This window comes from Vipera berus (genome assembly GCF_964194415.1).
Source record: "Vipera berus genome assembly, chromosome: 1".
Lineage (NCBI taxonomy): Eukaryota > Metazoa > Chordata > Lepidosauria > Squamata > Viperidae > Vipera > Vipera berus.
Genome location: NC_138202.1, coordinates 254,467,265 through 254,495,049, shown reverse-complemented (window position 1 = coordinate 254,495,049; position 27,785 = coordinate 254,467,265). Strand labels below are relative to the sequence as shown.

The window sequence follows — 27,785 nt, the reverse complement described above, 5'->3', positions numbered from 1 at the left end:
TTGCAACTAATCCAGAATGCAGCAGAATATGTAGCTTTGGGCATATCACATGGCATATTAAGGTATCAGTGTTTGATGAGCTACATTGTTTTCAATTGCTTCCGAGGGCTGGTTATCACCCATGTATGGCATAAGGTCAGGTTATTATGGGACTGGTTGTTTCTCATTGTTTCTTCTCAACAATTCAGACAAAATGGGCCTGCTCTGAGTTTCTTGTTAAGCATTGTCAATTAGTTGGACCAGGAAAGCATACCTTTTCTGTCAGAGTGCCTGGCCTTCCTCTTCCCCTAACATTCAGATGGCCCTGAATTTGAAAGTCTCTTAAAAGGCTCTGAAAACCATTTCCCTCAGACACTGAGGCTACAGTGTTAGCCAAGACCAGTAGGTATTCTTCATGATGCATCATGGGAGAATTTTGCTCAGAGCCTCAGTTGCATTGTACTGTATTGTATCGTATTTATTCTATTTTATTACTGTCTGTTGCAGGCAAGCAGATAAATGACTGTTGTGCTATATCACAAAGTATGGTGGCTATAGGGAGTCATTATATAGAGGTTCATAAAATCTGTCCTTTTGATTCCACAATGCTGAGTGTCACAATCTTATTTTGCAATATATCTTATGGGTTGGCTTCTGTCTAACTATACTCATGTGCCTGACCATGCACCCTCTTGGACTTTGCACTAGAAAAAAAATTACATTGATTTCTGTGGGATTTATTTCTGTCATGCATTTGAGATGATGCTGCATGGAGTATTCCAATACTCTGGGTGTCTTTAGCAGTGACTTAATTAATGTTACTGAAAGAAATTATAGTGATGTCATTGTGGGACTTTTTGTTTCTCTGGCTGATAATTGTATGGATCTTAATTCAGCAAGCCAAAATTTATATACACCGCTAATGTTTCTGAATTTACAGTATTTGATTAGACTTTTCTTGAAATTCTCATTTGAATGTTTAAAAGTAGCTTGCCACGATGGAAGGAGAATTTAAGCAGCAGTTGCATCTGTACAAATCTGTTCTACTTTATACTGGTCCCAATAAAACTGAGGGGCCATTCCCAGGATAAAACAGTTCATATCTTTCATATACTTACATTAGTTTAGCATCTGAAGCATTAATTTAATCTTCCAGATGTATTGGAATTCTTTCAGCTATGATCAGTATTTCTATGGTGGCTGGGGATGATGAAAGTCATGTTTCAACATGTCTCACTGTTAAGTAAACATTAAACTGTTCCTTAAATACCGAATTAAGAAAATAATTAGGGAGTGATGCCGGAATAAGTTTTATCTCTCTCCAATTTTAAATCCTATTTATCCTCCCTCCTGACCTGCTCAAGGTTGACTCAGCCTTCCCTCCTTCCAAGGTCGGTAAAATGATTGTTGGGAGCAAGATGCTGACTCTGTAAACTGCTTAGAGAGGCCTGTAAACTACTATGAAGGGGTATATGAGTCTAGGTGTTATTGCTATTGCTATTTAATATTTGCATTTAACTTTCCTCTAACATTTATTTGCTGCTGGGAGAGTTCATCACCGAGGTGCCTTAAGAGTCTAGAAGGAGCAGAAAAGGCTTAAACTGTCCTAGAAAGAAGGAATTACTGTTTTACCATTGGTTTTGCTGTAGGTTTTAGTGTTCTGTATTAATAGGATAGTACTATCCCTGAAAGAGCGTGTCCATGACCTGGGGGTTCTTCTAGGCCAGGGGTGTCAAACTCAATTTCATTGAGGGCCGCATCAGCATTGCGGTTGCCCTCAGGGGGCCGGGTGGGTGTGGCCTGGGTGGGTGTGGCCTACTGGGTGGGCGTGGCTAGAGTGCGTATGGCCTACTGGGTGGGCATGGCCAGCTCTACATCATTGGCATCAAGGGTGCCTATGGGGGCCCGGGCAGGAGTGGGACAGATCTGAGGGTCTCTGGCAGGAGGAGGGTCTCTGGGCCAGGGCCAAGGCAGTGGGGGCCGTTCCCTCACTGTTTCCAGGATGGCTTCGCGGGCCACATGAAACCACTTCACGGGCCGGATCCAGCCCCCGGGCCTTGTGTTTGACATGTCTGTTCTAGGCTCTCAGATCTACTAGAAGAGAAAGGGGGATGTTACAGCCATGGATGTTCCTAGCTTTGGCTGTTGTACAAGTTGGACTGGGAAGATCTTCCTGCAGCAACTCACGTCATCATCAGCATGATGTTTAGACCATTGCAACAGATTCTATATGGGGTTGCCCTTGAAGATCACTTGGAAAGTGCAGGCTTCTAGGTGCAATTTAAAATGCTGGTGCTAATCTAAAAGTCCTACATGGCTTGGCACATGGTTAATTGCATAACTGCATTCTTCATTTGGAATTGACAGCCTAGCCAGTGCAGTCTACCCAGGAAAAACTTCAGGGGTGAGGAGGGCAAAGGTTGGACATGCTGCTTTTCATTGGCAGGATTGGTCCTTAAATGCAGCCTCTTAATAGACTTCTGGTTGGTTCCCATGCTGCCTGCCTTCTGGAAGCTGTTCTAAATAGATGTCTATGGAGAGTCTCAATCTTACGGGTCATGGTTGTCCCAAAGGTGCTTTTCCAAAAGGCAACTGGACTTGGTTTTTTCCTTGAAAATGTTTTGGATCTCAGAACTGAAGAAGATTCTTGGATGAGAAGCAAAACATTTTCAAGGGAAAGAAAACCAAATAAGGCCAGTTGCCTTTTGGAAAAGCACCTTTCTTTTAAACAGAGCTCTTCTGGAAGGTATTTAGGCCTTGATTCCACCTTGTTTTAATTACCATTTATTTAATTTTATTTCATATTTTCATTGGTTTGTGGAACTTTCTTTTCTACTTATTGTTTATTGTATGTTGTTCCTTGTGTATGTTATGTAATAAGCTGCTCTGAATCCTCAGAATTTAGCATTTTATGAATATCATTGATTAATCAGCAATAAGGCCAGGCTCCCTAATGTAGCTCTATCAATTTTGCTTTGTAAAATGAAATTGTTTGCTAAGCATATTATATATTTACTAGAAACAATTATTATAGCCCTAGTTTTCTTTGTTTCTTTTTATCCCTAACACAAAACTTTTCAAGCAGATACGTAGCACATAACATAGAATCACATTGATTTAACTACCAGAGCTAATGAGTTAGAAGTGTCAAATATATCTTTGCTTTGAAAAGTAGCAAGAACAAGAAGGACACCATTTTTCAATAGAAAATTGGAAAAACAGAATATATTGCATGCATAATTAGAGCCATATACAGGATTTCTGAGATTTAATAATGTGGATGGAATTTCTAGTCACTCCTTATTGTAATAAATATTTCAGTTTTCATTGTTCTATTCTAATTTGTTACATTTGAAGTACTTCAATTTATTCTAGTTTTAATAATCTTTTTCTTTTTCTCATTTTAAGGGTGTTGGGAAGAAAACGTTAGCTAAAAAATTAGCCCAGTTTTGGAAATGCACTCTTGTAGATGGTAAATATAAAAACTATATTCATTTTACTGTATTTCGTTCTATGCATGTTTATATAATTTCTAACATTCCAGAGGCCCATTTCATAAAAAAGGCTGCAATATTTTCATGAACTTAACATATAAATTCAGAAGGGTTTGACAATGCACATTCTTCTGTTGAAGAGATTTTAAATTTTTAACAGATACCACTGGGAGTATTACCATATTTCTACAAAAATGAGGTGTAGAAAAATAGGAAATCTAATGTTTTGGAACTTGATTTCTGATTGTGAAATAAGATATTCTCTGCCCACCCCTCTTCAAAAAAACCTGTTTTAAAGATATTGATAGTAAAGCTAACTCTTTTCTGCTCATTTATAGGTATTATCAATGGCAACACAGACAATATCCATATTACACACAAAGTGTAATAGTGTAATATAGTTAGAGAATTACTTAAAACAAGAAAAAAGTAGCCCACTCTATTAAGTTAATATTTGTACCATCAATCTCAAAATTAAAAAAATCATAATATTCTATGATTTCTGTGTGATTTAACTTGTATCCTACTTTTCATATTCCAACGTTGTCTCCCATTTCATTATGGTCATACAAATATAACAAATATAAGATAAAAATATAACACCACCAGTTGCAATATACATTTTTTAAATGAACCCTAACAAAGTCAGTAATAGTGACTTTGATGAGAATAGGAAAGGAAAAAATATTATAATGGCAATGGGTTTTTTTATTAAGGGGTTAATATATTGCTTCTGCTAATCCCTGGACTAGTCATAAATCTTCATTGTATGAAGAATGAAAGAGTCTGCTCAGAGGTTAAAAAATAAATCCATATGGCGGGCATGGCCATGCTATTGAAGCCTCACCCCTCTGTATATTTGTCCAATGTAAGGATTCCTTTAGTCTTATGGAAGATACCCCCTTAAATCTTATAGAAAATTTCTCTTTAGCTGCATCAATTTCAGTAATAATTGTTGTGATTCAGGGTCAGCCTGTGGGTTCGGCAGTTGGGTCGGACGAGGAGGAGGGGGGTGTTGAAGACCTTGCTGAGGGGGTTGAAGATCTTGCTGATGATAGCCCTCAGGCAGGCCCCTCCCACTTGGTCACCATGGAGACCCAGCTGTGTGAGCCTGACAGTGTGGATGAAGATGACCCACAGCTGGCCCTGTTCAAGGACGCCCGACGCAGGAGGCAGTCAAGTAGGAGTAAACAGAGGAAGGCAATGGGGCTTCTCGTAAGGAGGCAGAGAGAAGCCACGCCCTGAACTCTTTATAAAGGGAATGTGTGGGGAGGGCTGGTTTGCTGAAAGCAACCGTTCAGATAGTGTTTCAAAGCTCCTGTATCTTGGTTCGTGTCTTGTTTGTTTTTGTAGTAATAAATTTGGCAGACGTTATTCCAGCCTCTTGCCGTTTGTAAAGGGGTTGCCTTTTCTGCAGGGCCGGTAGCAGGCTGGTACAGAACAATAATCTGCAGATTTTCTTCAAGATATTTTACCAACAATTTATGACTAAAACATTCTTGAGTCCAGCCTTTCCCATTCCACTTAAACTGCTCTTGCCATGATTAATTTGTTGAATGAAAAATCTTCATCAGGGTCCAGTCCAAGCCGGGGATAAACAAAATGGAGACTACTTTAGAAAGAAGGTTGTAGTTAATTGAAGAGGAGAGCCAGACAGAAAGATGGCTCTGGGAAAGCTGACCACATGTAGCTGGGAGTGGTGGGTTTTTATACCTTCTTGGGCTTTTGAGGTTGTTTCCTGTTGCTGTGTCATGAATTTTGACCTGAGGTTCTGAGCATGTTCTTTTGGTATTCTGATGGTGGTGGGTTAATCCTATTATCTCCCAAAGATCATGTCTTTTAGAGTTTGGGTGGGGTATAAAGATTTTAGGGGTCTTTCAATTTTAATTTCCCATCCTTTTATTTCTAACAGTTGTTTATTCTTTTAATCATATTCAAGCATCCATTAGATGGTATAATATTTCATCTAATTAGTCAGGACCTCTATTTTTTTCAGTCTTACTCTAACTTTTTTCCTTTGCCAACTAACTTTGCAAGTCAGTGCATTTAGGTCACCAAGTTTTTCTTCCTCTGTTTCTGTATATATTATTTGGAATACAAAAGACAATTTAATCACAGTGTTTTTGTAAAAATGCTTAATCCATTTACATTCGTTAAACAGTCTCCTTTTTCTTTCTCCTTCAGTTTCTCTTTAAGTTTCTTGTTCCCCAGTTTTCAGCATTTCTCCTAACAGCTATGTCATCCATTCTATCAATAATTCTTCCTTGTCCTCAAGTATGTTCTGCAATCTTGAAAAGTAACTTGAAAGTAATTTCCGGTGTTATACTGGTCTTCCAAACTTTTATTTATCTGTGCCTGTCTGTTAGTTTCTTCTTTTGAATCCTCTATCTTTATATCAGTTTCCTCTATTTTTTCTTTTGGTTTCTGAGTTGCTAGTTCATTCTTTATGGTCATTTTCTGAGCATTTTTTGCTTGTAGGTTTAAGTTAGAGAGTTGCTAATTTATGTTATTTAAATTATTTTTGGTCTCCTCATGATTTAAAACAATTGTCTCTTGAATTGATTTCAACACGGAAAAAATTTCTTTCTGAAGTCCATTTACATTTCCTTGTTGATTATCCATGTTTCTTCCAAAGAGAAATAGTCCAAAAGCAACTTTTCCACTATTTCTTAATATTTCTTAATAATTCTTGAAACTAAAAGTCAGTCAATATTTGTAATCCAAGCCGGCCAATTCAGAATGGTTTATTGTCTCTTTCATACAGATAAAACAGCCCAAGGATTTTTTCCCCCCTTTTCCCAGCTGCAGTCTGCAAAAGTGAAAGTTTCCAGGAACAACAAAGTGCCTTAACTATGTCCGGGCTTCGTGCCAAATTTTCTTTAATCATAATAAATTGTAATGCCAAGGTTCACCACTAGATGTCGCTAACATACATCTTCCAGCCTTTAAGTCCAAACTTATTTCACCAACTTTCCAAATATTTTTTCAAAAAGAAACTCTTAAAAATACTTTTAGTCCCCAAATTTGTCAAAGCTATGTCTCTATATTAAATCCAAATTAATCTTGTAGTTTTCTCTAATTTTCCCCCACATAACGTTATTTGCCGCTTCCCTTTTCCAGAGAGAACGGGGCGGAAATTCAAATCAAATCAAATCAAATCAACCTTTATTGTCAAAGTACAACATGTGTACAATGAAATTGGCTGAGCCTCTCTTCGTGCACCCCCCACAACTCACAGTGACAACAAACCCACCATCTTATTACACCATGTGAACTTATTTCCTTGTCTCTATCATCTGGGGGATGGTAGAGAATTTTTTTTCCAGGAAGAAGTTTTAAAATTATAAAGAGAAGTTATGTTCTCACCCAGTTTCATCCGCGTTGTTCAGAAGTTGCTAGTTAGTGCTTTTCTTGGGTTATCGGTGGCTTCTGGCTGGCCACATAAATGTGGCCAGTTTTTCTTCTGCCAGTTTGAAGGGCTTCTCAGATCAAATGGAGGGGCCACTGCCCCTCCGCAATTGACAAAGGTCCTCTTCTTCTTTTTTGCCTCTCCAGGGCGACTTTAGACCCCTTTTAAGGTCCCCAGCAGAGCAAAATCGGATGTGGAAAATGGAGCCCCATTTTCCTGCGCCCATTACGCCACAACATCTGACCTGGAAGTCTCCAGTTTCTGCCTAAGATTTCCTATTATTTCTTAGGGAAATATATTCTGCTTTTTTTAATATTCCCCAAAATATTTCTTTCTCTGGGGGGGGTGAGGTTGTTGTCCTACAAATTCACATAGGGAGTATGGAATAACTAAAGTGATTAGAGGGAAATATATATTCTCCATCAAGTACAACTTTTAGAAATGTATTTTTGGTTTTTAAATTAAGTTCTCCCTCAGGGTTATTCTGGCCCACAGAGAGACTACCTTTGGGAGCAGTAGTTCTTACATTAAATTTGCAAGAGTGTATAAAGAATATAGCACAGCAGGCTAGTGTTTGGATTCTGGCTCATTTCTTTAGGACTAATTTGGCATCAGCAGGTTTCTGAGTAAAAACCTAAAACTATGAAGCAGTATGTTGTACCTGATTTACCAGTTTGTTCCTAGAAGCCTCATTTCTTTGAAGTACTATCATTAATACATAATAACAATGATTTCCCAAGAACCCTGCAGCAAGGCTAAAATTTCCAAATTTTTAAAATTGCAATATAATTTTATTGAAGTTCTGAAATTTATATGAGCCTGCTCGTTAACTCCTACTTTAAAATTAGAGTAGGCAACAATTAGAACAACGTGGGAGCCCTCTGGTGGCTAAAAGTGTCTTTTATTTTGTGGAAATCATAGTCAACTATTAGATTATGAAGCACACAGAACCATAATTAGACTTTTCTATTTAAATGGGAGTTTTAACGACAGTGATAATTTTCAGTCCATGATGGGTTCTCTGGAGATCTAGAATTGCCTTTAGAGAAAAAGATATTGATTCCTTCTTCTCCAAAGCTGTAATAATTGAAGAATAAAGAAATGAAAATATTTAATATTGTTTTAGAATACTTCAGTAATAGTTGGACTCTGGTCAAATTATAATAGGAAGATACAATACAGCTATTGTACAGGTAGTTCTCGAGTTACAACAGTTCATTTAATGACCCTTTGAAGTTACAATGGCACTGAAAAAAGTGACTTACGACTTTTTTTCACACTTAAGACTGTTGCAGCATCCCTCTGCTGACCTGATAAAAATTCAGATGTTTGGCAACTGACTCATATTTATGACAGTTGCAATGTCCCAAGGTCATGTGATCCCCTTTGACAAACTTCTTTAGAAGCAAAGTCAATGGGGAGGCAAGATTTGCTTAACAGCCGTGTTACTAACTTAACAACTGTCATGATTCACTTAACTGTGGCAAGAAAGGTCATAAAATGGGGCAAAATGTCTTGCTAAGTGAGAGAAATTTTGGGCTCAGTTGTGGTCATACGTCCGGGACTACCCGTACTATACATGCGGTCATTATAAACAACAATGGTAAGTCTTTTAATCATTTGGGAACCCATTTTGATTCTTGGCCAATTAATGTGCATTTAAAGCATATCTCCAAAATTTACTTAATAGGAATCAGAAAGGTTAGCATGTAAAAGAAGAAACCAAATGAAAGGCCCCGAGTAACATTGCCTGTCCTTTCCCTTTTAACTTCCCTCCATTGGATATCATGTATTATCAGTGTATGAAAGGAGAGTAACATTACTCTCCTCACCTCTTGATCATTATATATTTGCAGAATCCATTACCTCTTTGTAGGGAGAGAAATACATCACTGCAGATGGGTGATTATGGAAAAGGAATGCATGTCCTTCAATATTTAAAAAAATCTGTTTTGCATTATACAGTACTGAATATATACATGGACATAGCACCATCAAACCAATGTTTTATTTTTTTTCTATGTGATATATCCTTTTAGCTTTTGAACTTATAAATGAAAACATAACAGCTGAAACAGAATATGGACTGAAGGTAAAGCCTGGACTTATTTATAATTCTTTCAATTGGCACTATTAGTTAAAGTAAACCAGTTCAGCTCACAACTTTGAATTATTGCAATTTGTCTGGATTTGAACTATGGGCAATGTACCAAGCTCAGTGGCAGACCACATGTTTTGTACACAAGTTCATTTTTGGCATCTCCAGTGTAAAAAAATAATGCAGCAGATAATATTCAGTAAAGACTGTAAAAGAATTTATCTGGTGTCCTTGAGGAGGTGCTATAAAAGAAAATAGAAAGTGGGAGAGAGAGAGAGAGAAGCAAAGATTTGTAGGAGTTGTAGTCCAAAATATAAAAGAAGCAATACTGAGAACATCTGGATAACTTTTTTTGATATAGTATAAAGCAGGTTTGCCTATTATTTATCTATCCCCTATTATTTATTCTCAGTACAATTCAATATTTTACATTGTTCTCCCTTAGTGTAAGGACCTGCTTTACCAAGGTCAAAATGTTCCTGAAGAGTTGGTGATAAAGATGCTTATGATTAAGATGGACTCTCCAGAGATTAATCACTTTGGTATGGATTACTGCATCTTTTTCCCCCCACTATCTATTAAGTAAGCTCATCATAATCCTAGAAATATATACCTGTGATTTATTTATTTGTCTGTCTGTTTTGTGGATTGTATGGGATTTAGAAAGCCAGTTTAGTGTAGAGGCTAGGCTAGAAACCAGCAGACTGTGAGTTCTGACCCTGGCTTGGACACAAAGTCATCTGGATGACCTTGGGCCAGTTACTTTCTATCAGCCCTAGGAAGGAGGCAATTAATTGCTAGCTATTTCTTGAAAAAACTTGCCAAGACAACTTCAGGGATTTATCCAGGCAGTCTCCCAGAATTAGACACATTTTAACAGAAGAAATAAAAAGAACCAGTATCGTGTAATAGTTAAGGCATCAGGCTAGAATCCAGGAGACCTTAAGTTCTAGTGCCGCCTTAGGCATAAAGCCTGCTGGGTGACTTTGGGCCAGTCACTTTCTCTCAACTCTAGCAAGGAGGAAACTGCAAACCATTTCTGAAAAACTTTTCCAAGTAAATAGCAGGAACTTGTCTAGGCAGTCTCCGAGAATGCCAAATGATTGAACCGGGTGGGGGGGGAGCGGGGGAGGGGGGGAATTTAGAGGCTGCCCAATTCCTAGGCAATTCTTGGAGGCTCTGTAAGGCAGTGGGGTTGTATTTCTGTGTTAGCTATTTGCGAACTTTGAGCCTAAGTATTACCCCCAAAAAAACACCCTGATAAAAATGAGTGCCAGGAGATTAGAGGAGAAAGTGGAAGTTTTTACAGTTGTAGAGGAAAAGTGTAGGATCTCTGGTTTACTGGAGATTCTTTCTCTTTCAAAATTGGGCACCCCTCCAGACCTCTCCTGTAGTAGTAGTAAAGCATATATGGAGACCAGAGGAGAGAGTGTGCATTCATTCCAGTGTGCTGCAGCTGCCAAAAAAACCAACACAGTTCTAGGCTGCATTAACAGAGGGATAGAATCAAGATCACATGAAATGTTAATACCACTTTATAGTGCCTTGGTAAGACCACACTGGGAATACTGCATCCAGTTTTGGTCACCACGATGTAAAAAAAGATGTTGAGACTCTAGTAAGAGAGCAGAGAAGAGCAGCAAAGATGATTAGGAATTGGGTTGCTGGAATTGGGTATGTCTAGTTTAATGAAAAGAAGGACTAGCAGTGTTCTAACATCTCAGGTGGGTTAGGACGCTGAGCTTGTCAATCAGAAGGTCGGCAGTTTAGCGGGTAGAATCCTGAGTGCCGCGTAACAGAGTGAGCGCCTGTTACTTGTCCCAACTTCTGCCAACCTAGCAGTTCAAAAGCACGTAAAAAATGCAAGTAGAAAAATAGGGACCACTATGGTGGGAAGGTAACAGTGTTCCGTGCGCCTTTGGCGTCTAGTCATGCCAGCCACATGACTACGGAGACATCCTCGGACAAGCGCTGGCTCTTCAGCTTTGAAATGGAGATGAGCACCGGCCCCTAGAGTTGGAAACGACTAGCACGCATGTGCGGGGGAACCTTTACCTTTACCTAACATCTCAGGAGCTGCCACAAAGAAGAGGGAATCAAGCTATTTTCCAAAGCACCTGAAGGCAGGACAAGAAGTAGTGGATGGAAACTAATCAAAGAGCGGTCCCTTCCAAGTCTGTTATTCTATTTCTATTCCTATTTCAAGGGGCTGGTAGGTGCAGGCTGATTCTACTGCCCCAGCTTGCCAGATGGACTCCCAATAGCTTAGGCATTGAAATACATCAGATTTGACACACTTTGAAACTGCTACTGGTTGGACTAGAAGCCCTTCCAACTGTCTTATCCTGATCTAAGAGGAAAATATCATTTTCATACTGGTAAAGACAACTTAAAACTGTTTGTGGGTTGAAGAAAAGATGATGACACAGCAGTATAAAATGTTTCCAAGGATTGGTTGTACTATGGTTAGATACAAACAAGGAAAGACCCATAGTCATCCCATATTTACCGCAAAATTGATAAGTGTGATTTTTTCAAGTATAAAAATATTTGCATTTCCCCTCTTACAGGTTATGTTCTCTGTGATTTCCCTTCTCTTTCTGAGGATTTCATGTCTACACCAGAACAAATAGAAGTAATTAAAAATTTAAAATTAAAACCAGATTTCCTGATTAATATTAAGGTAATCAGCATTTATTTATTTATTTTATTTTATTAATATTTTGAATGTTCTTAGTAAATCTTGCATTTATTTTATAACTGCACTTCATATCCTTACAAATTATACTTCATAATGCTATCCTTGTCTCCTTTAAACCCATTGTCATAATGGTAGAAGTTGCCAACTGCCTTTTATTAGTTTTAAAAGAAACTCTACCAGGACATTAGCAATAAAAGCTCTTGTTCTAAACTCTTAGAAAGAAGAGTTACAAAGTTATCTTATTGGATTTGAAACAACTTCCATCTCATAATGATCTGTTTTAACTAGTGTCCTAACAATGACTTGTGCCAAAGAATCACTGGTCAAAGACAGCAGCCTGACACAGGACATATATTTAAAAGACAAGATTGGGATCCTGATATTATTGAAAAGCGTAGGAAAAAGAAGAAAGAATTACGCAAAAGTGAAGAAGAGGATGAGGAAGCAGAAGAAGAAGAAGAGGAAGAAGAGTCAAATGAGGTAGCTTTCCCATATTTTCTAAAAAGGCAATTATTTGTTCCAAATAAAAGCTTGGATCATTCAGAAACACATTGTTTAATATTTTTAAACAATGCAACGTTCTTCTTTAATAAAGTGAATCAAATTAGGTTATATAACAGTTACATGCAGTGCTTTTTTTGTAAAAGAAAAAGGTGCCGGAACTCACACATGTCATACAACCCGCCTTGCCTACCCTACAAGGTTCCATCCAAAAAAAGGTGCCGGAACTCCGATCTGAGCATTTTATGACAACAAAACCCCTGGTTATATGTAATACCCTAATTCTACATGTTGAATTTTTAGGAAAAAATCCATTGTCATTTGTAACCATATTAAAGCTATATAATTAACTAACAGTACTACTAATCCTTTATATCTATTAATTTAGTAAAACAATTTGTAATCCTTTCTTTGAAGGCCCAGACCAGTGTTGACCTAAGGCTGGCCTGCTAAAGCAAAGAACTGCCTGGTGTCTCCTCCCATTCCAAGTTAAAATTGGCTGGATTAGCAGAATGCAATTTTAGCATTGGGAACAGCATCCTTCAGAAATAGCAACCGTGTTTTGGTGATGCAGGGCAGGTTTTATGACACATCTCTGTCTTATCTATCTATCTGTCTGTCTTTCTATCCATCCATCCATCCATCCATATGTCTCAGAATTCCATAACAGGACACCAGCAGAAAAAAATATTTTTTAAAAAACAAAATCATTTCAATTTTAGTAAGTGGAATTGCATATTTGTTCAGGAATAAAGTTTTATTAAAGGTTAATTTCAGTCCATAACTAAGCCAGCCACAATTTCATTTTAGACAGTTAAAAATGGTTTTCAGCTAATTAATTTTGTTCAGCTGAGCACACAAATTAATGTTTATCATTGTTGATTTTATACTTTCAGATAGGGAGGTAGAAAGCTTTCTGTATATATTCACTTTATTTAAAAAATGTTTTTTTCCCTTCCCCGTAGGCTGATCAAATTATGTTGACAGAAATTTTGCCAACTTTAGTGCAAAGGCCGGAAGATTTTATGGAAAATGCACAAAAGAGAATTGATCTTTATAAAGATATTATGCTGCGTCCTGTAGAGGTAAGATCAGGATAAAACCTTTTGCACTTCTTAGCCATAACGCCTAGAAGTAAGAAAAGAAGGAAAGAAAAAATACCAGATATCAATGTTGTAACTATTATTGTTGGTAAGCTTAGATATCTCATGAATCCGGAAGCTGGTATATTATACTGATAGCACAAATGCTCATCTTTAGCACATTGTACTAAACGTATTATGATCCATGAACTTTTAAGACCTAATTTAGATATAGCAAGGCATGGTTTGATTAATAATAGTGTGTTGAATAAATCACAGTTGGCTGGATTTATAAGGTACTTTAAGCATGGTGTTTATTTATTTATTAAATTTATATACTAGCCACCTCACTCTCCAAAGTGACTCTTGGTGATTGTGGCCAAACTTAATATTTTTGGAAAAGTTAAGAGCAAACTGAGTGAGATAGTACTGCAGAGTGGATAGGACTGTATTATGTATGTGGATTTGGGAAAGAATGCCATTTTTTTAAAAAAAAATTAAAACAATATTAACTCTTTTAGGAAGATTAAAGAATGGTTTCCTCAAAGTAGCAGAAAACACTACAGTTTCCCCTCCAATCTAGATTAGAGAAGGGTTTGAAATTGCAAAGTTGGGCATGGGTAGAGGACTATACTAAACCATAAAATGTGACATACAGCTGAACTAGCTTGGTCCAAATATTGTATTTTCTCCTCTACGCTTGCCACTTTTTCTTATTCTTTTATATATTTTTTTATTTTGTATTAGGTTTTTAACTTTGTAATCTCAATTTTCAATAATATTACTACTGTATTTAAAAAAGAGCTTTTTTTCCTCTGGTACTGCTATGTAAGGGACAGAACTCCTTATTTAGGCATCTGCTTTAGAAACAAAAAGGGGAACAAAAGTAATCATTGTTTCATCTAATCTGCAGAATTAGTACTATGCAAACCAAAATATCAAATACTGAAAAAATTAATTATATTCTAAAATGCCTTTTACCTCTTTTATAAATCCTTTTCTCTTCATATGTCCATGTGCATTTATCAAAAAATAGGGAGGCAGGTTCTGTATTGGAGGCTTGTGTTTGGAGACATACTGTAGCCATTGCATTTGATTCTAGAGGGGTCTTGCTTGTCACATGGACTGGTTGTTGCATGGATATGTAAATTCAGTATTGACCTCAGTCAAGGAATATAATATGGATAAGGTGGATACGGTAGAATATGGCTACTCTGCCAGCCCGACATCTCTCCTTTGTCAAATTCTAAACTGTGTTTACTCATCAGTACATTTGAACTTACACAATTCTGGCCTGTGAATTGCGTAAGTTCAATTGTACTTATTCTCAATACAAAAGAAAATAGTAGGAAAGATAGGGGAGAGAAAAGGGAAAGGAAAGTGCGGGGGGAGGGGGGAAAGTGGGGAAAGAAAGAAAAGATGCAGACTTCCAACTTCCTTTGGTGCCATAGAATAACATAACATCAAACCTCAACTTTTTACTTTTACATAATAGTATAAACTAGCCATTTCTATAACAACAAACCTAACTAATCGGTAAAACCCCAAATCAAAGTTTCATTTTTCCCCACTTCAAGCACAGAGTCCAGAAGCTGCTTCCAAGCAGAAACAAAAGTAGTTGTATTTTGTCTGTAGTCAAAGCAGTCAGTTTAGCATCTCTGCTAACTCCATCAACCTCTGCAGCCATTCATCCATTCTGGGAATCAAAGTGTCCTTCTATTTTTATACGTATTTATTTCTGCTTTCTGCTGTCAACATATATAGCACCAAAGTTCCAGAAAAAATTTCCAAGTCTTCTTCCATTAAATCCAAAAGAAATGTTTCTGGTTTTATCTTTAGATTCACTTTGAGAATCTTCTGTAATAAGGTATTAATCCTACTCCAATATTTCTTTGCTTTGTCGTATGTCCACCAAAAGTGATAAAAGGTCCCTTCTTTACTTTTACATTTCCAACATTCATTTAAAATACCTTTACACATTCTTGACAACTTATCTGGTGTTAAATACCAATGACACATTATCTTATAAAAAATTATTTTCAGTTATAATTTAATGTAAATTTTAAACCTTTTGCCCACATATTCTCCCATTGTTCAAGCATGACATTATATTCAAAATTCCTTGCCCACTGTATCATGCTGGGCTTTAATATTCATTCTCCAAATTCAAATTCAATAACAATTTGTAAACTTTAGCAATAATATGCTCATGACTATCACACAGTAGGATTTCCAATATGTTTTTCACAAAATCAAACCCATAACTCTTTTTGATTGCTTTAAATCTTTCTTTCAATTGTAAACATGCAAACCAAAGGCAGACACATCCTTCTGATTCTAACTCCTCCTTAGATTTAAGAATAGGATTACCAAAGTTAAAATATATTATTTGACCAGAAGTCCACCAGTCTGGCTTCACCACCATTTCCTTTCTAAAAAAAGCTTCCTGGAACAACAGTTCAATTGCACTAATGAGTGAAGTGTTTGTCCTCACATTCTTTGCCAAATAAATATTACAGTTACAATAATATTAAATACTAATAAAAAAGTATCAGAAAGGTATGGCAAAAAAATAGAACCATAGATTTTTCCCCAGACATGTCAGTGCAATCATTTGAGGCCATGGGATCCAAATCCAATCCAATCTATGTATTCAGTCATATTTCTGTTTTAAAATTTCAGGAATTAATGGCTGAACAGGACTCTCAGTATCTTTTTGAACTGGATGGAAACAAGAATGCAGATGAACTTTTTAAAGTAAGTGTGTTTTTCAAGGAATGAACACTTATTTTCAATGCCAATTCTACAACCCTATTCCAGTTTCAATCCTGCCTCCTTTAAGGCAACAGAGTTTCTACAACTTGGCAATGAGCTCTTTGTCTCTATCCCATATCTACAAGAGAATTCAATATATTGATAATACTAGTATTATTATAATATTAATAATCTTTTAGAAATTGCAGAGAAGTACAATTCCCACCTGCTATCTTTTATTGATCAAGTTGTTTGTAAAAAAAAAACAGCACTGAAGTACTCTTTCAAACTGGCTTTATATTTCAAAACCAAATATCCAAAATTAAAGATATTTGTTGGCAATTCATGCACAAACTGTTATGTGGTTTTGTTCAGTCAGTAATAACCCGCCTTGAATCCATGGGCCAACGCTATGGAGCTCTTATAACCAAGCTTCAGAGTGCAGATGAAGAAATGTTAGATGGCCTGGAAAATGTAAGTGTGATATTTGTATGTACGCTTATTGGTTGCCAGTAGAAATAGCGCACTCTCATATTAAAAATAGAGTTGCTGTTAAATGCTGTTAATAGATTTTTCTTACTCGTAGCAGTTTAAAGCAAGTGACACAACTTCAAAGAATGTCCTAGATACAGATGACAAGCAGTTTATTGTGATTTCTCATTCCTCCATTGTTATTGTTTATTGTGTGCTATTTGTTTTTATATTATTTTATCCTGCTTTTATTATTTTTTAAAATAAGGCAGTGAACATATCTAATACTCTCTCCTCATATTTTTCCCACAAGAGTAATCCTATGAGATAGGTCGGGCTGAGAGAGAGGGACTGGCCCAGTTACCCAGCTGGCTTTTATTTCTAAGGCAGGACTAGAACTCATGGTCTCCTGATTTCTAGCCCAGTGCCTCTGTTGTGTCCCAACCTACATACGTCCTTGTTACTTCACAAGGCAACCCCTCTTGTAACAGTAGACTGGAAAAATAAACCGTTTTTTATTTGAGTTATAGACCTTGTCCACAAACAAAACGTAGCACGAGCCAAAACAGGAAATAACTCACTGGTAAAATAAACAGACCATCATCTCTTGACACAGAAGTTCTTTGCAAATGGTTGCCTCCAGCAACCAGCTCTGCCCACACATTCCCTTTTTGTTACACAGCCCCCAAGGCGTGGCTTCTCATTGCTTTCTCCTTCTCCCCTGGAGTCGCCCCATTGCCTCCCTCTGATTTACTCATATGACCTGTCTACGTTTACGTGTGTCTCTGAGGTCTTCCAGCTGTGCTTCCTCTGAGTCTGACTCAGCCTCCCAGCACAGCTGGCTTTCAGCTTGATCATGAGTGTAGAGGCCAGGTTCTTCCTCACTTTGTAAGTCTTGTAACTCATCAGAGCCTTCCTCCAACTCTGATGACTCCCCAGGCCCCTCCTCCTCCTCCTCTGATTCCCGGGACTCAGCTGCCAGGATCACAGGCTGACACGGAATCACAACAGCCTTAACCACTTAGACCAAAACTGGCTGTATAAATAAAATATTCCTACATTTCATTTCTAAGAAAAATCTTAAAAATGTAACGATAGCTTCTGATAAAAAGTTTATGTTTAAACCTTTCGTATCATCCCTCAGTGGCACTCATATATCAAATAATTATTTTAACCTTCAGCAGTGTGGTTAAAATTAGTGACATAATGTTTGAAAAATATGTGATGGTAAAATAACCTGTCACTTTTCAGTACAATATGTTTTTCAAGGGCTTCAGTTGTTTTCCTTATTTTGGCACTCAGGGTGAACTTTTTCGGGTGCTTGCATCCTATAAACTTGTAGGCCCTAGACATCGATGGCATCGCAGCAAATGGGGCCGAGCGTGTCCTGTGGCTTTAAAAGATGGTGACATTATCATGGGAACTGCAGACAATGCTGTTAGGTAAATAGAACTTTGTTACCCCTTTATACAAAATACACTTTTCTAAGGCTGCAGTTCTGTATTTTTGCTTTCTTTGTAGCTTCTTAGGTAAGATGTACCTGCTTTCTACGGAAGAAGCATTGAAACAATTCATGCTGAATCCCCGTTCGTACCTGCTGCCTCCTATGCCACTTCCACCTTGTAAAGTACTGATAATGGGCCCTCCATTATCTGGGAAAACAACTCTGTGTGCGTTGCTTGCAAACCATTATCAGGGAAAGGTGAGTATAAATTCATTTTAGTATCAAAATCTCAAAGTGCCTGCTTATAGACTATCTTATTTAAATAGAAGACTCTTAAGCACAGTGACTTTGACAACCAAGAGCTTGGTACAGAACAACAAAGAATATGTATATCACTGAAATCAGGAGTTGTATTCCTAATCACTTATTCTGGGAGACCAATTATTAAAGGTCAGGTAAATTTTGCTTGGATTTCTTTGTCACCTGATTCTGTTGAGCCCTATAAATGGCAGTTCAAAGTTTCTTGCTTAAAAGGTGGCACCAGACAAAAGCAATAGTTAGCCCTTCGTTGGAAATTTTTTTAGAAAACCTTTCATTTATTTATCTATTCATTAGGTTTCTGTATCAACTTTTCTCTAGCGGTCAACGAAGTTTACATGGGAATCTGCTTTCGTACTATTTATTTATTAATTTTTTATGCCACCCATCACCCCTACAAGGGGACTCTGGACATGTGCGCACACAAAATTAGGCATAGAGGAAAAATGACATTCTATAATTTTTTTATATTCAAATATAACAAGGTTATTTTTTAAAAAATGAAATACTCATTTTCACTATAAAATTTGGTAAATGAAACATAAGGGTGTGTGTGTGTGACAGTATTAGGGCTAGGGCTGTTTTAATTTAATTTAATAATTTAATTTGTATACCGCCCTTCTTCCGAAGGACTCAGGGCAGTGAACAGGGCAATACATAATAAAAAACAGAATACAAAAATTAAAAAGCCATTAAACCATTATGCCCATAAAATTAATACATATTAAAATTAAAACTATTTATAAAAACCCAACCCCATCCCGTCAGACCAGGCCAGCTTGTTCGAAAAAGAAGGTTTTGAGATCGCGCCGGAAGGAGCGAAGGTCGGGGGCCATCCGGAGCTCAACCGGTAAGCGGTTCCAAAGGTCTGGCGTGCCCACAGAACGCTCTCCCCCTGGGGGCCACCAATCGGCATTCTTTGATCGGCGGCACCCTAAGGAGGCCCTCTCTGTGGGAGCGCACTGGACGGAGGGAAGTTGACGCCGGCCGCAGGTGTTGCCGTAGGTAATCCGGACCCATGCCATGAAGGGCTTTGTAAGTCATCACTAACACCTTGAACTTCACCTGTAGAGCAACCGGTAACCAATGCAGCTCGCGGAGCAAAGGTGTAACATGGGAGTATCGGGAAACCCCCAAGACAACACTCGCGGCTGCATTCTGCACCAGTTGAAGTCTCCGGGTGGACCTCAAGGGCAGCCCCATGTAGAGAGCATTACAGTAGTCTAGACGAGAGGTCACGAGCGCATGAGTGACTGTACGCAAGGCATCCCGGTCTAGATAGGGTCGCAACTGGCGCACCAGGCGAACCTGGGCAAAGGCCCCCCTAGTCACAGCTCCAATATGCTCTTCCAAAGAGAGCTGTGAATCTAGAAGGACCCCCAAGTTGCGAGCCCTATCTACGGGGGGTAATAGCTCACCCCCCATGGCCAGAGATAGAATAATGGGAATTTCCCGGGATGCCGGCACGAACAGCCACTCAGTCTTGTCAGGGTTGAGTCGAAGCCTGTTCCTCCCCATCCAGACCCGGACCGCCTCCAGGCAACGGGACATCACGTCGAGGGCATCACTGGGGTGGTTTGGGGTCGAAATAAAAAGCTGGGTATCATCAGCATATTGATGATACCCAACTCCAAAACCACGAATGATCTCACCCAGCGGCTTCATGTAGATGTTGAACAGGAGAGGCGAGAGAACCGATCCCTGAGGAACTCCACAAGTGACAGGTCTCAAGGTCGATCTCTGCCCCCCTGCCAACACCGACTGCGAGCGTCCCAGGAGGTAGGAGGAGAACCACTGGAGAACTGTGCCTCCCACTCCTAACCCCCTGAGACGTCGCAGCAGGATACCATGGTCGATGGTATCAAAAGCCGCTGAGAGGTCTAAAAGGACTAGGACAGAGGAGCAGCCCCTGTCCCGAGCCCGCCAGAGATCATTCACCAGCGCGACCAATGCCGTCTCCGTGCTGTGCCCGGGCCTGAAACCCAATTGGTACGGGTCTAGATAATCAGCTTCATCCAAGAACAAAGGGAGCTGTTGCGCCACCACGCTCTCAACAACCTTCGCCAGGAAGCGAAGGTTGGAGACTGGATGAAAGTTGTTTAATATTGCTGGGTCCAAGGCAGGCTTCTTGAGGAGGGGTCTCACCACCGCCTCCTTCAAGGCGGCGGGAAAGCTACCCTCGCTCAAAGAAATAGTAATCACTGCCTGGAACCAGCCTCGTGTCCCATCCCGAGCCGCATAAATCAGCCAGGAGGGACACGGGTCCAACAAACATGTGGTGGAGCTCAGCTTCCCCATGATCTTGTCCACTTCTTCAGGAGTCACTGTTGATGCTCCTACTTTGTTTTTGGGGAAAGAAACTGGACAAACTGGAAGGTATCTGCCCCTCTACCCCTAGGACACCATGTTCAATGGTTTTCTGTAGGTTCTTGACATGGAAGTTCTTCTGAAAATGCATTATGAACAAGCAAGACTAGAACTCATTGAGCAGACCCGAGCTGAAGCAATCCTGGTAGGCATTGCCAGAGTGAAAGAGAAAATGGAAATAGAGCAGCAACTGAAGGAACAAGGTGAGATGGTTCCATGTCAAAGCTAAGAGGCTTAATTGTTTAGATATACTGGTTTTGATTCAGACATTATGTAGAATGCTTCTGCAAGGACTTGCTGAATGAGCATTGCAGTGGTTGACTGCAAGCAGTGAACTGCTATTTAAAACTCTATGAGAAGAAGGGGGTCATTTTTTCTCTTTTCCATTGGGATATTGTTTTTTTAGCATTTAAATACTTTCTTGGTAAAGTAAAACAATGAGGAGATATGAAGCACAATCCAAACTATAACATTTTCTAAAATTATCAAAGCAAATATGCAAAATACTGTACTTATTGTTATTTGAAGAAAGAAATATATCCATAAAATACTAATATAAAACTAGCTAAGTCCTTCAATATATTATTATTACCAGCCACAGAGACCATCTGTTCCTCTATCTTCTCAGTATTAATACAGTATGTTGTTTCAATACAAAATATTTATATATTTTTGAGAAAAATATATATTCGAGCTGGTTATTATGGTTTTATGTTTTAATCTTGTTTACTGTTTTTATATACAGATCACCAGGAGTTTCTCTGGAGCTTGGCTGTATAAAAATCTATCCATCCATCAACATGTTTTTTATTGCCAAATAATTTTTAGCTTAGTTTTTCTGCCAACAGTTTTTACTCTGCTGGAACATGATTGAACCCAGGGACAGATGAATGCTAACTAAACTCCCCAAACAATCCCACTGTATATATATTCTTCTCTACATCAATGACCTCCAACCTTTCCAGCTTTGCAAACCGACGGGGGGGGGGGGAAGGGGAAGGGGAAGAGAAGATGGTTTCGCAGAAGCAGAGGGTGAGCGCACACACAGTTCCATTGTGCAAATGGCCGGCTTGTATACCTGCCACTTGCAAAGATGGAGCTGCACACACATACCCAGTGCACATGCAAATGGAGCTGCATGCACATGCACGCTCACCCACTGCTTCTGCGGCCCGGTTGTGAACTGGCCAAAGTCCGGTAGTGGGCCACAGCCTGACAGTTGGGGACCCCTGCTCTACATATATTCTCTTCTGTTGGAACCAAAAATAATCTTCACTAATCTTCCTTTAGAGGAGTGATTGAGCAGCGATCTTGTAAGGCTAGGATGGCAGGTTCATAAACTTCATAAATTGATTAAACTAGGAACATTTCCACATAGGGTTTGTATCATTTCCAAATCATGGATATTTCCTTTCCATTGTTTGTGTTCAGCAACTAAAACAACTGCAATCTCAACTAGCAAAAAAATTAAAAGTGTCAGCACATTTTCCAGCTGACAAATGTTATTAAAAGGTATAAGATTTCACAAGCTGCAGTTCAAGTCATCAGATTCATAGAGCGGCTAGATTTAAATTGGGTGAAATGGAGGCGTGGAAGGCAAGTTTCTTATGCAGATGCAGATGCAGTACCAATACCATATCAATTAACAAATGTAATTTGTTAAGTGCCCATCATGTTTATTAAGACCTTTTGAAATTGTCTGAAATCTTTTCTTAATAGAAGTACTTTGTGTTAATTCTGTTATTTTTTAATAGCTGAACTGTTTGCCCAAGAGTTTGGTGAAAAGGAACTGGAAAATGAAGAGGGCATTCCCACAGAGGAAAAAAGTTCAGTGCTGCCTAGTGTGTCACCAGTTAGTAGCCCAAAAGGTAATCTAAGGATTCGGGTTTTTATACATTCTATAGGAGAATAGGATATACCACCAGAGCGCTCGCTACATAGTAAAGTAAACCCCATCCTTGGAATCCAGTTATTTAGATTGTCAGAAAACTTGTGATACATTTTGTTTTGATATGGATATAAACTTGGCATTATTTCTCCATTGCTATAACGTGATGGATTGGGGGGTGGATGGGTGCGTGTGAACATTTTCATTTGTAGAACAATCTGCCTGCATATTCAAAATGAACTGATCAAACAAACAGGACAGAATCTTTTTTTCTGATACAGAAGCAATTATTTGTGCATTTTGTTTTTGTAAATGGAATTTTGTAAATCCATATGGTCCCAATCTTGAAGTTGAGATTTTACAGTCTTGTACTGAATAATTCATTATCTAATTAAAAAATAATAGGAGACCATAATTTACAGCTATATGAAGTAACAGCAACAAAGTTCAGACTTTTCAAAATCATCCTTCCTTTTTGAAAATAATGTGAAGAATGGAAGCTTTTGTTTCCACTTTTACTCCTGCCACAATTCTCTGTGATGCTAGAGGATAGGGAGTTATTTATTAAGATCATCCAAGTCCTGAAACTATGATTTATTGTTGGTTTGGACTCATTTAATTGAAATTTAAATAAACTACAGATAAAGTGTTTTTTCACTTGTTCAGTCTTTTCCTCTAGTACAGAGGTGTCAAACTGCCAGCCCATGGGCCGAACACATCATGAGGAAACCACACCCACCCCATTGTCAGCAGTGGGGAAAAAGTTCCGATACGTCATGCGACGTCACGTGACGTTGCGAGTTTGACATGTCTGCTCTAGTATATGAAGGAAGAAGGGGAAAATATGTGCTATGCTTTATTTCTTAATCTTAAAATATTTTAGCTTATATCAAAGGAGGATAGTCATAATTATGAAAAATTATGAAGTAACAGTAAATAGAACACAATAGATAACAAATTATTTTTATTTTATCTGGAATTTGAAAGCAGATCTGATATTCATGCAAGTCCATTTTGAGGACACAATTATATATGCTATAGTGTATTTTATGATTCGTGATTATGCCCAACTGGTTCAAGCAACCAGACATAAGTTTAAGTCTGCAATCCTATTCCAATTCTCTAGGATTAAATTCCACTGAACTCAATGATACTGACTTCTGGGTAATTACATATTGGATTGTGGTGTACTGTAAGTCAACATTCCTTAAACTAAAAAAAGCTAAAAAAGATGGTGATATCATAATCAGAAAGGGAAAACTTGAAGTTCTACTTTCTATGTCCTGCAATAACAATTATTAAGCTTTGCTCCTGCGGACCAAATTTTAAAGATCCATCAGTGTGGTTTTTAATTACAACAGAATAATTGAATAGAGCTGTAGCCTGTTTTTACACCATGCAGATTCTTGGCATAAGCATTCCGTATTGTGTTGGTATCAATCCAAATAAATTCTTTCCAATGGCAGGATGTGCTCAACAGTCTAAGCAAAATCAAAGGAACCATGTTCTGATTTAGAATACTATGTGAACCAGCCATGTGATTACACAGAAAGACATTGTCTGCATAACTCAGTGTATTTTATTTCTCTTCATATGATCTAGAGGACAGTATCATAAAGCAAAGTAGTACAATAAAAGAAGAAGATGAGACTGAAGAAATGTCTTCATCCCAATCAACAGAACAAATAGGTATTACAGATAGCATGTGGAAATTAGGCAGAGATAATGATGGCTATGTGAACAAAAGCATACATTAAGCCACAAAGCAATGTAAAATGTAAGAAATAAGCTCAGATTGACTCTGCCCTAATTCACTAGAATATAAGAGGGCAGGAGGGAACAATTCAATTGGACTTTCAAGCTCCTGGCTTTCTCTCTCCCTCTCCCTCGGTCTCCTATAACAAAATAGAGTTCAGGTTTGTGGAGTCTATTTTCTGACTTGGCCTACCTTCAAAGGCCAAAGTAAGCAGCATTAATAATAAATATTTGTAGTAAAAAGTACTATTTGCTGTAATTAAAGAATATTAATTATTAATGGTTTACAGGGTGTTTGCTCACTTAATCCAAATATTTATGTGATGTTGAGAGCAATGGAGATGGGCATCTTTCACTATCAGTTACCTAATTATGTGATTTGGGCCTGATTTGATGTAGTGCTTGCCCAGGAAATACCACTAGCCCAGCATTTTCTGCTTTTTCATTGTATAATTAATGGAAGAGTCAAACTTTCTCCTTCCCTCAACATAAGGAGACTCTTTGTTTCTTTCTGGATCAGAATTTTTATTATCCTCCCAGGCTGGAAAAATAGGATGGCAAGTAATACCAGCTCCATTTGCTACTAGTATGCAATCCACTATGAATTTTCCCCCCCATGCTTTCTTTCCTAAATATTTCTCTTCAACTTTTGGTATCATGAGTAATAAGAGAAGGCAGAAATGTTCTTGTTTTGGACCAGGCTCTTTTTCACTAACAAGCTAGGTTTCTATGCTTTCTTAAATGTGAAATCTATATTGTGTGATACGTTTTTTTCAACCCATAAAATACCCAGTGCTGTATTTTAAAAAAAAAACCAGTCCAAAAGAACACATAGGATAGCGTCCGACATTGTATGAGTAGAATTTTTCTCAAGCAATGGTGTTTTCCCTTGTTCTCTTCTCCTTGCTCCCACCAAATTTATTCAGAAGTTCATACAATCCTTCGGTTCAGACTTGGAAAGGAGGGACCTTCTATTCCACTAATGCAGTGGTAGGCAACCTCGGCTCTTTTATGACTCATGGACTTCAACTCCCAGAATTCCTCAGTCAGCTGACTCAGGAATTCTTGAAGTCCATGAGTCATAAAAGAGCCGAGGTTGCCTACCCCTGCACTAATGGAAGCTTCCATTCCGCAGAGTAATATTAACCGGATTTTTTATAGAGTTCACTACATTTTGGGATACTTATGCATGGATTTTTTTTTCCTATATAATAAGCCGACATCTCAACAGCACAAACAGAGTCGGAGATCCCTCTTGACCATCCAGATATCCAAGAAGCGGTCCAGACCGCTATAGAAGCTGCAATGCTGTCTCCAATAACTCTGTTGCCAGAAACATATGTGGAAGTATTAGAAGAAACTATTGAAGAGGTAAAAGAGCCAGTATCAAATGAAAGGCATCGACAACAGAAAGATTTTTCTATAACTGAGATGTTATTTAATGTATTTGAAATTATGTAAACCATTACCAATTAGAATATTACAATTTGGAACGTCATAAGGAGGATTACAGATTAGTTTAAACCTAATTACTAGTGTTTGCATACAGAGAATAATTTTCACTAGGGCATAAAAACTATCAATCTGGGATATGCCATTAAAAAAAATAGAGCTGTTAACATGCCCCGAGCTAATGCTTTCTCAGAGTGTGAGAATATCCTTTAAAAATTCTTTATTTATTTGTTCCCCATTAGTCGTTTTTAGAATGCTCCTTTCATTTTATGTATTATATATTTTATCTCCCAAAGACATTTTGTAATGTTCTTTTCTTACAAGGGAGGGGCTGTTGGGTTGGTGGTTTTTTTTTTTTTTGGCTAATACAGAAGAATGTTCAAACTATCACACCATTGCACTCATTTCTCATGCTAGTAAAGTTATGCTTAAAATCCTACAAGCTAGACTCCAGCAGTATGTGGATCGAGAACTACCAGAAGTACAGGCAGGATTTAGAAGAGGCAGAGGAACTAGAGATCAATTTGATCAATTGCCAACATACGCTGGATCATGGAGAAAGCTAGAGAGTTCCAGAAAAACATCTACTTCTGCTTCATTGACTATGCTAAAGCCTTTGATTGTGTGGATCATAACAAACTGTGGCAAGTTCTTAAAGAGATGGGCGTACCAGACCATCTTATTTGTCTCTTGAGAAACCTATATGTGGGCCAAGAAGCAACAGTGAGAACTGGACACGGAACCACTGATTGGTTCAAAATTGGGAAAGGAGTCCGGCAAGGCTGTATACTGTCATCCTGCCTATTTAACTTATAAGCAGAGCACATTATGAGAAAGGCAGGGCTAGATGAATCAAAAGTTGGAATTAAGATTGCCGGGAGAAATATCCACCACCTAAGATATGCAGATGATACCACTCTAATGGGAGAAACTGAAGAAGAACTAAAGAGCCTCTTGTTGCGGGTGAAGAAGGAGAGTGCAAAACTTGGCTTGAAACTTAACATTAAAAAAAACCAAGATCATGGCATCCGGCCCTCTCAATTCCTGGCAAATACATGGGGAAGAAATGGAGGTAGTGACAGATTTTATTTTCCTGGGCTCCAAGATCACTGCAGATGGAGACTGTAGCCAAGAAATTAAAAGACGTTTGCTCCTCGGGAGGAAAGCCATGGCAAATCTAGACAGCACACTAAAAAGCAGAGACATCACCCTGCCAACAAAAGTGCGTATAGTCAAGGCTATGGTCTTCCCAGTTACAATGTATGGCAGTGAAAGTTGGACCATAAGAAAGGCTGAGCGCCAAAGAATTGAGGCCTTTGAACTATGGTGTTGGAGAAGACTCCTGCAAATCCCTTGGACTGCAAGGCGATCAAACTGGTCAGTCCTAGAGGCAATCAGCCCTGACTGCTCTTTAGAAGGCCAGATCCTGAAGCTAAAACTCAAATACTTTGGCCACCTAATGAGAAGGAAGGACTCACTGGAGAAGAGCCTAATTGTTGTGTCAGGTTCGAGGATCAAAGAGACTCAGACTTCAAGCATGCCATGACTTTATTAGGAGGAAAACATGGTCCAGAATGGGGGAACAAAGGGTACCAGTCCACCTTTATACCTGGCCAGGTGAATACCTGGCCAATAGAGTTAAACCCCTGCTTCCCGCTGGCGGGTCAGACAATCCCTTTAAATCCGGCTCTCCCACCGAACGCTGTCCGTTTAAATCCTGCTTTCCCGCCGAACGCTATTCCTGCCCGTAGCTGTCCAGCTCTGCACCTCCTTCAGTAGCTGTCACAGGTGTATGCTATGCTGCATACACTACACCCCTTCCCCCATAAGCCAGAACAATACCCTATTTCCATTTCCAACTTCTTCCCCCCCCTAAACATTCTATATACACATTGATTTCCTACAATCTTCCCCTGCCCCCTTACGTTAGTACATATTCTGAGAGGTAGGCAGGAGTCTTGTGGGTCCTGCCAGAACGCCTCAGGGGTTCTTTCCCCTGAGGCCCGGTGATGTTTTTGAAGGCCTCTGGCCTGGGGCTGGGGATTTTCCCCAATTCAGGTGGTGATGTTCCC

General features: G+C 38.6%; 1 protein-coding gene across 1 annotated transcript in view; it reads left to right on the top strand.

Annotated features, from left to right (window-relative positions):
- Nucleotides 1-27,785, top strand: part of AK9 (adenylate kinase 9) — a gene marked incomplete at its 5' end in the record, with an annotated part of 73,667 nt that overhangs the window by 2,978 nt on the left and 42,904 nt on the right. The window contains 12 exons of the mRNA XM_081346618.1: nt 3,388-3,451; nt 8,922-8,974; nt 9,426-9,522; nt 11,551-11,663; nt 11,970-12,161; nt 13,148-13,267; nt 15,947-16,021; nt 16,394-16,492; nt 17,792-17,931; nt 18,011-18,191; nt 20,677-20,821; nt 25,478-25,632. Of these exons, the coding sequence (XP_081202744.1) occupies nt 3,388-3,451; nt 8,922-8,974; nt 9,426-9,522; nt 11,551-11,663; nt 11,970-12,161; nt 13,148-13,267; nt 15,947-16,021; nt 16,394-16,492; nt 17,792-17,931; nt 18,011-18,191; nt 20,677-20,821; nt 25,478-25,632 (1,434 nt within the window). The remainder of the gene's footprint in view (nt 1-3,387; nt 3,452-8,921; nt 8,975-9,425; nt 9,523-11,550; nt 11,664-11,969; nt 12,162-13,147; nt 13,268-15,946; nt 16,022-16,393; nt 16,493-17,791; nt 17,932-18,010; nt 18,192-20,676; nt 20,822-25,477; nt 25,633-27,785) is intronic.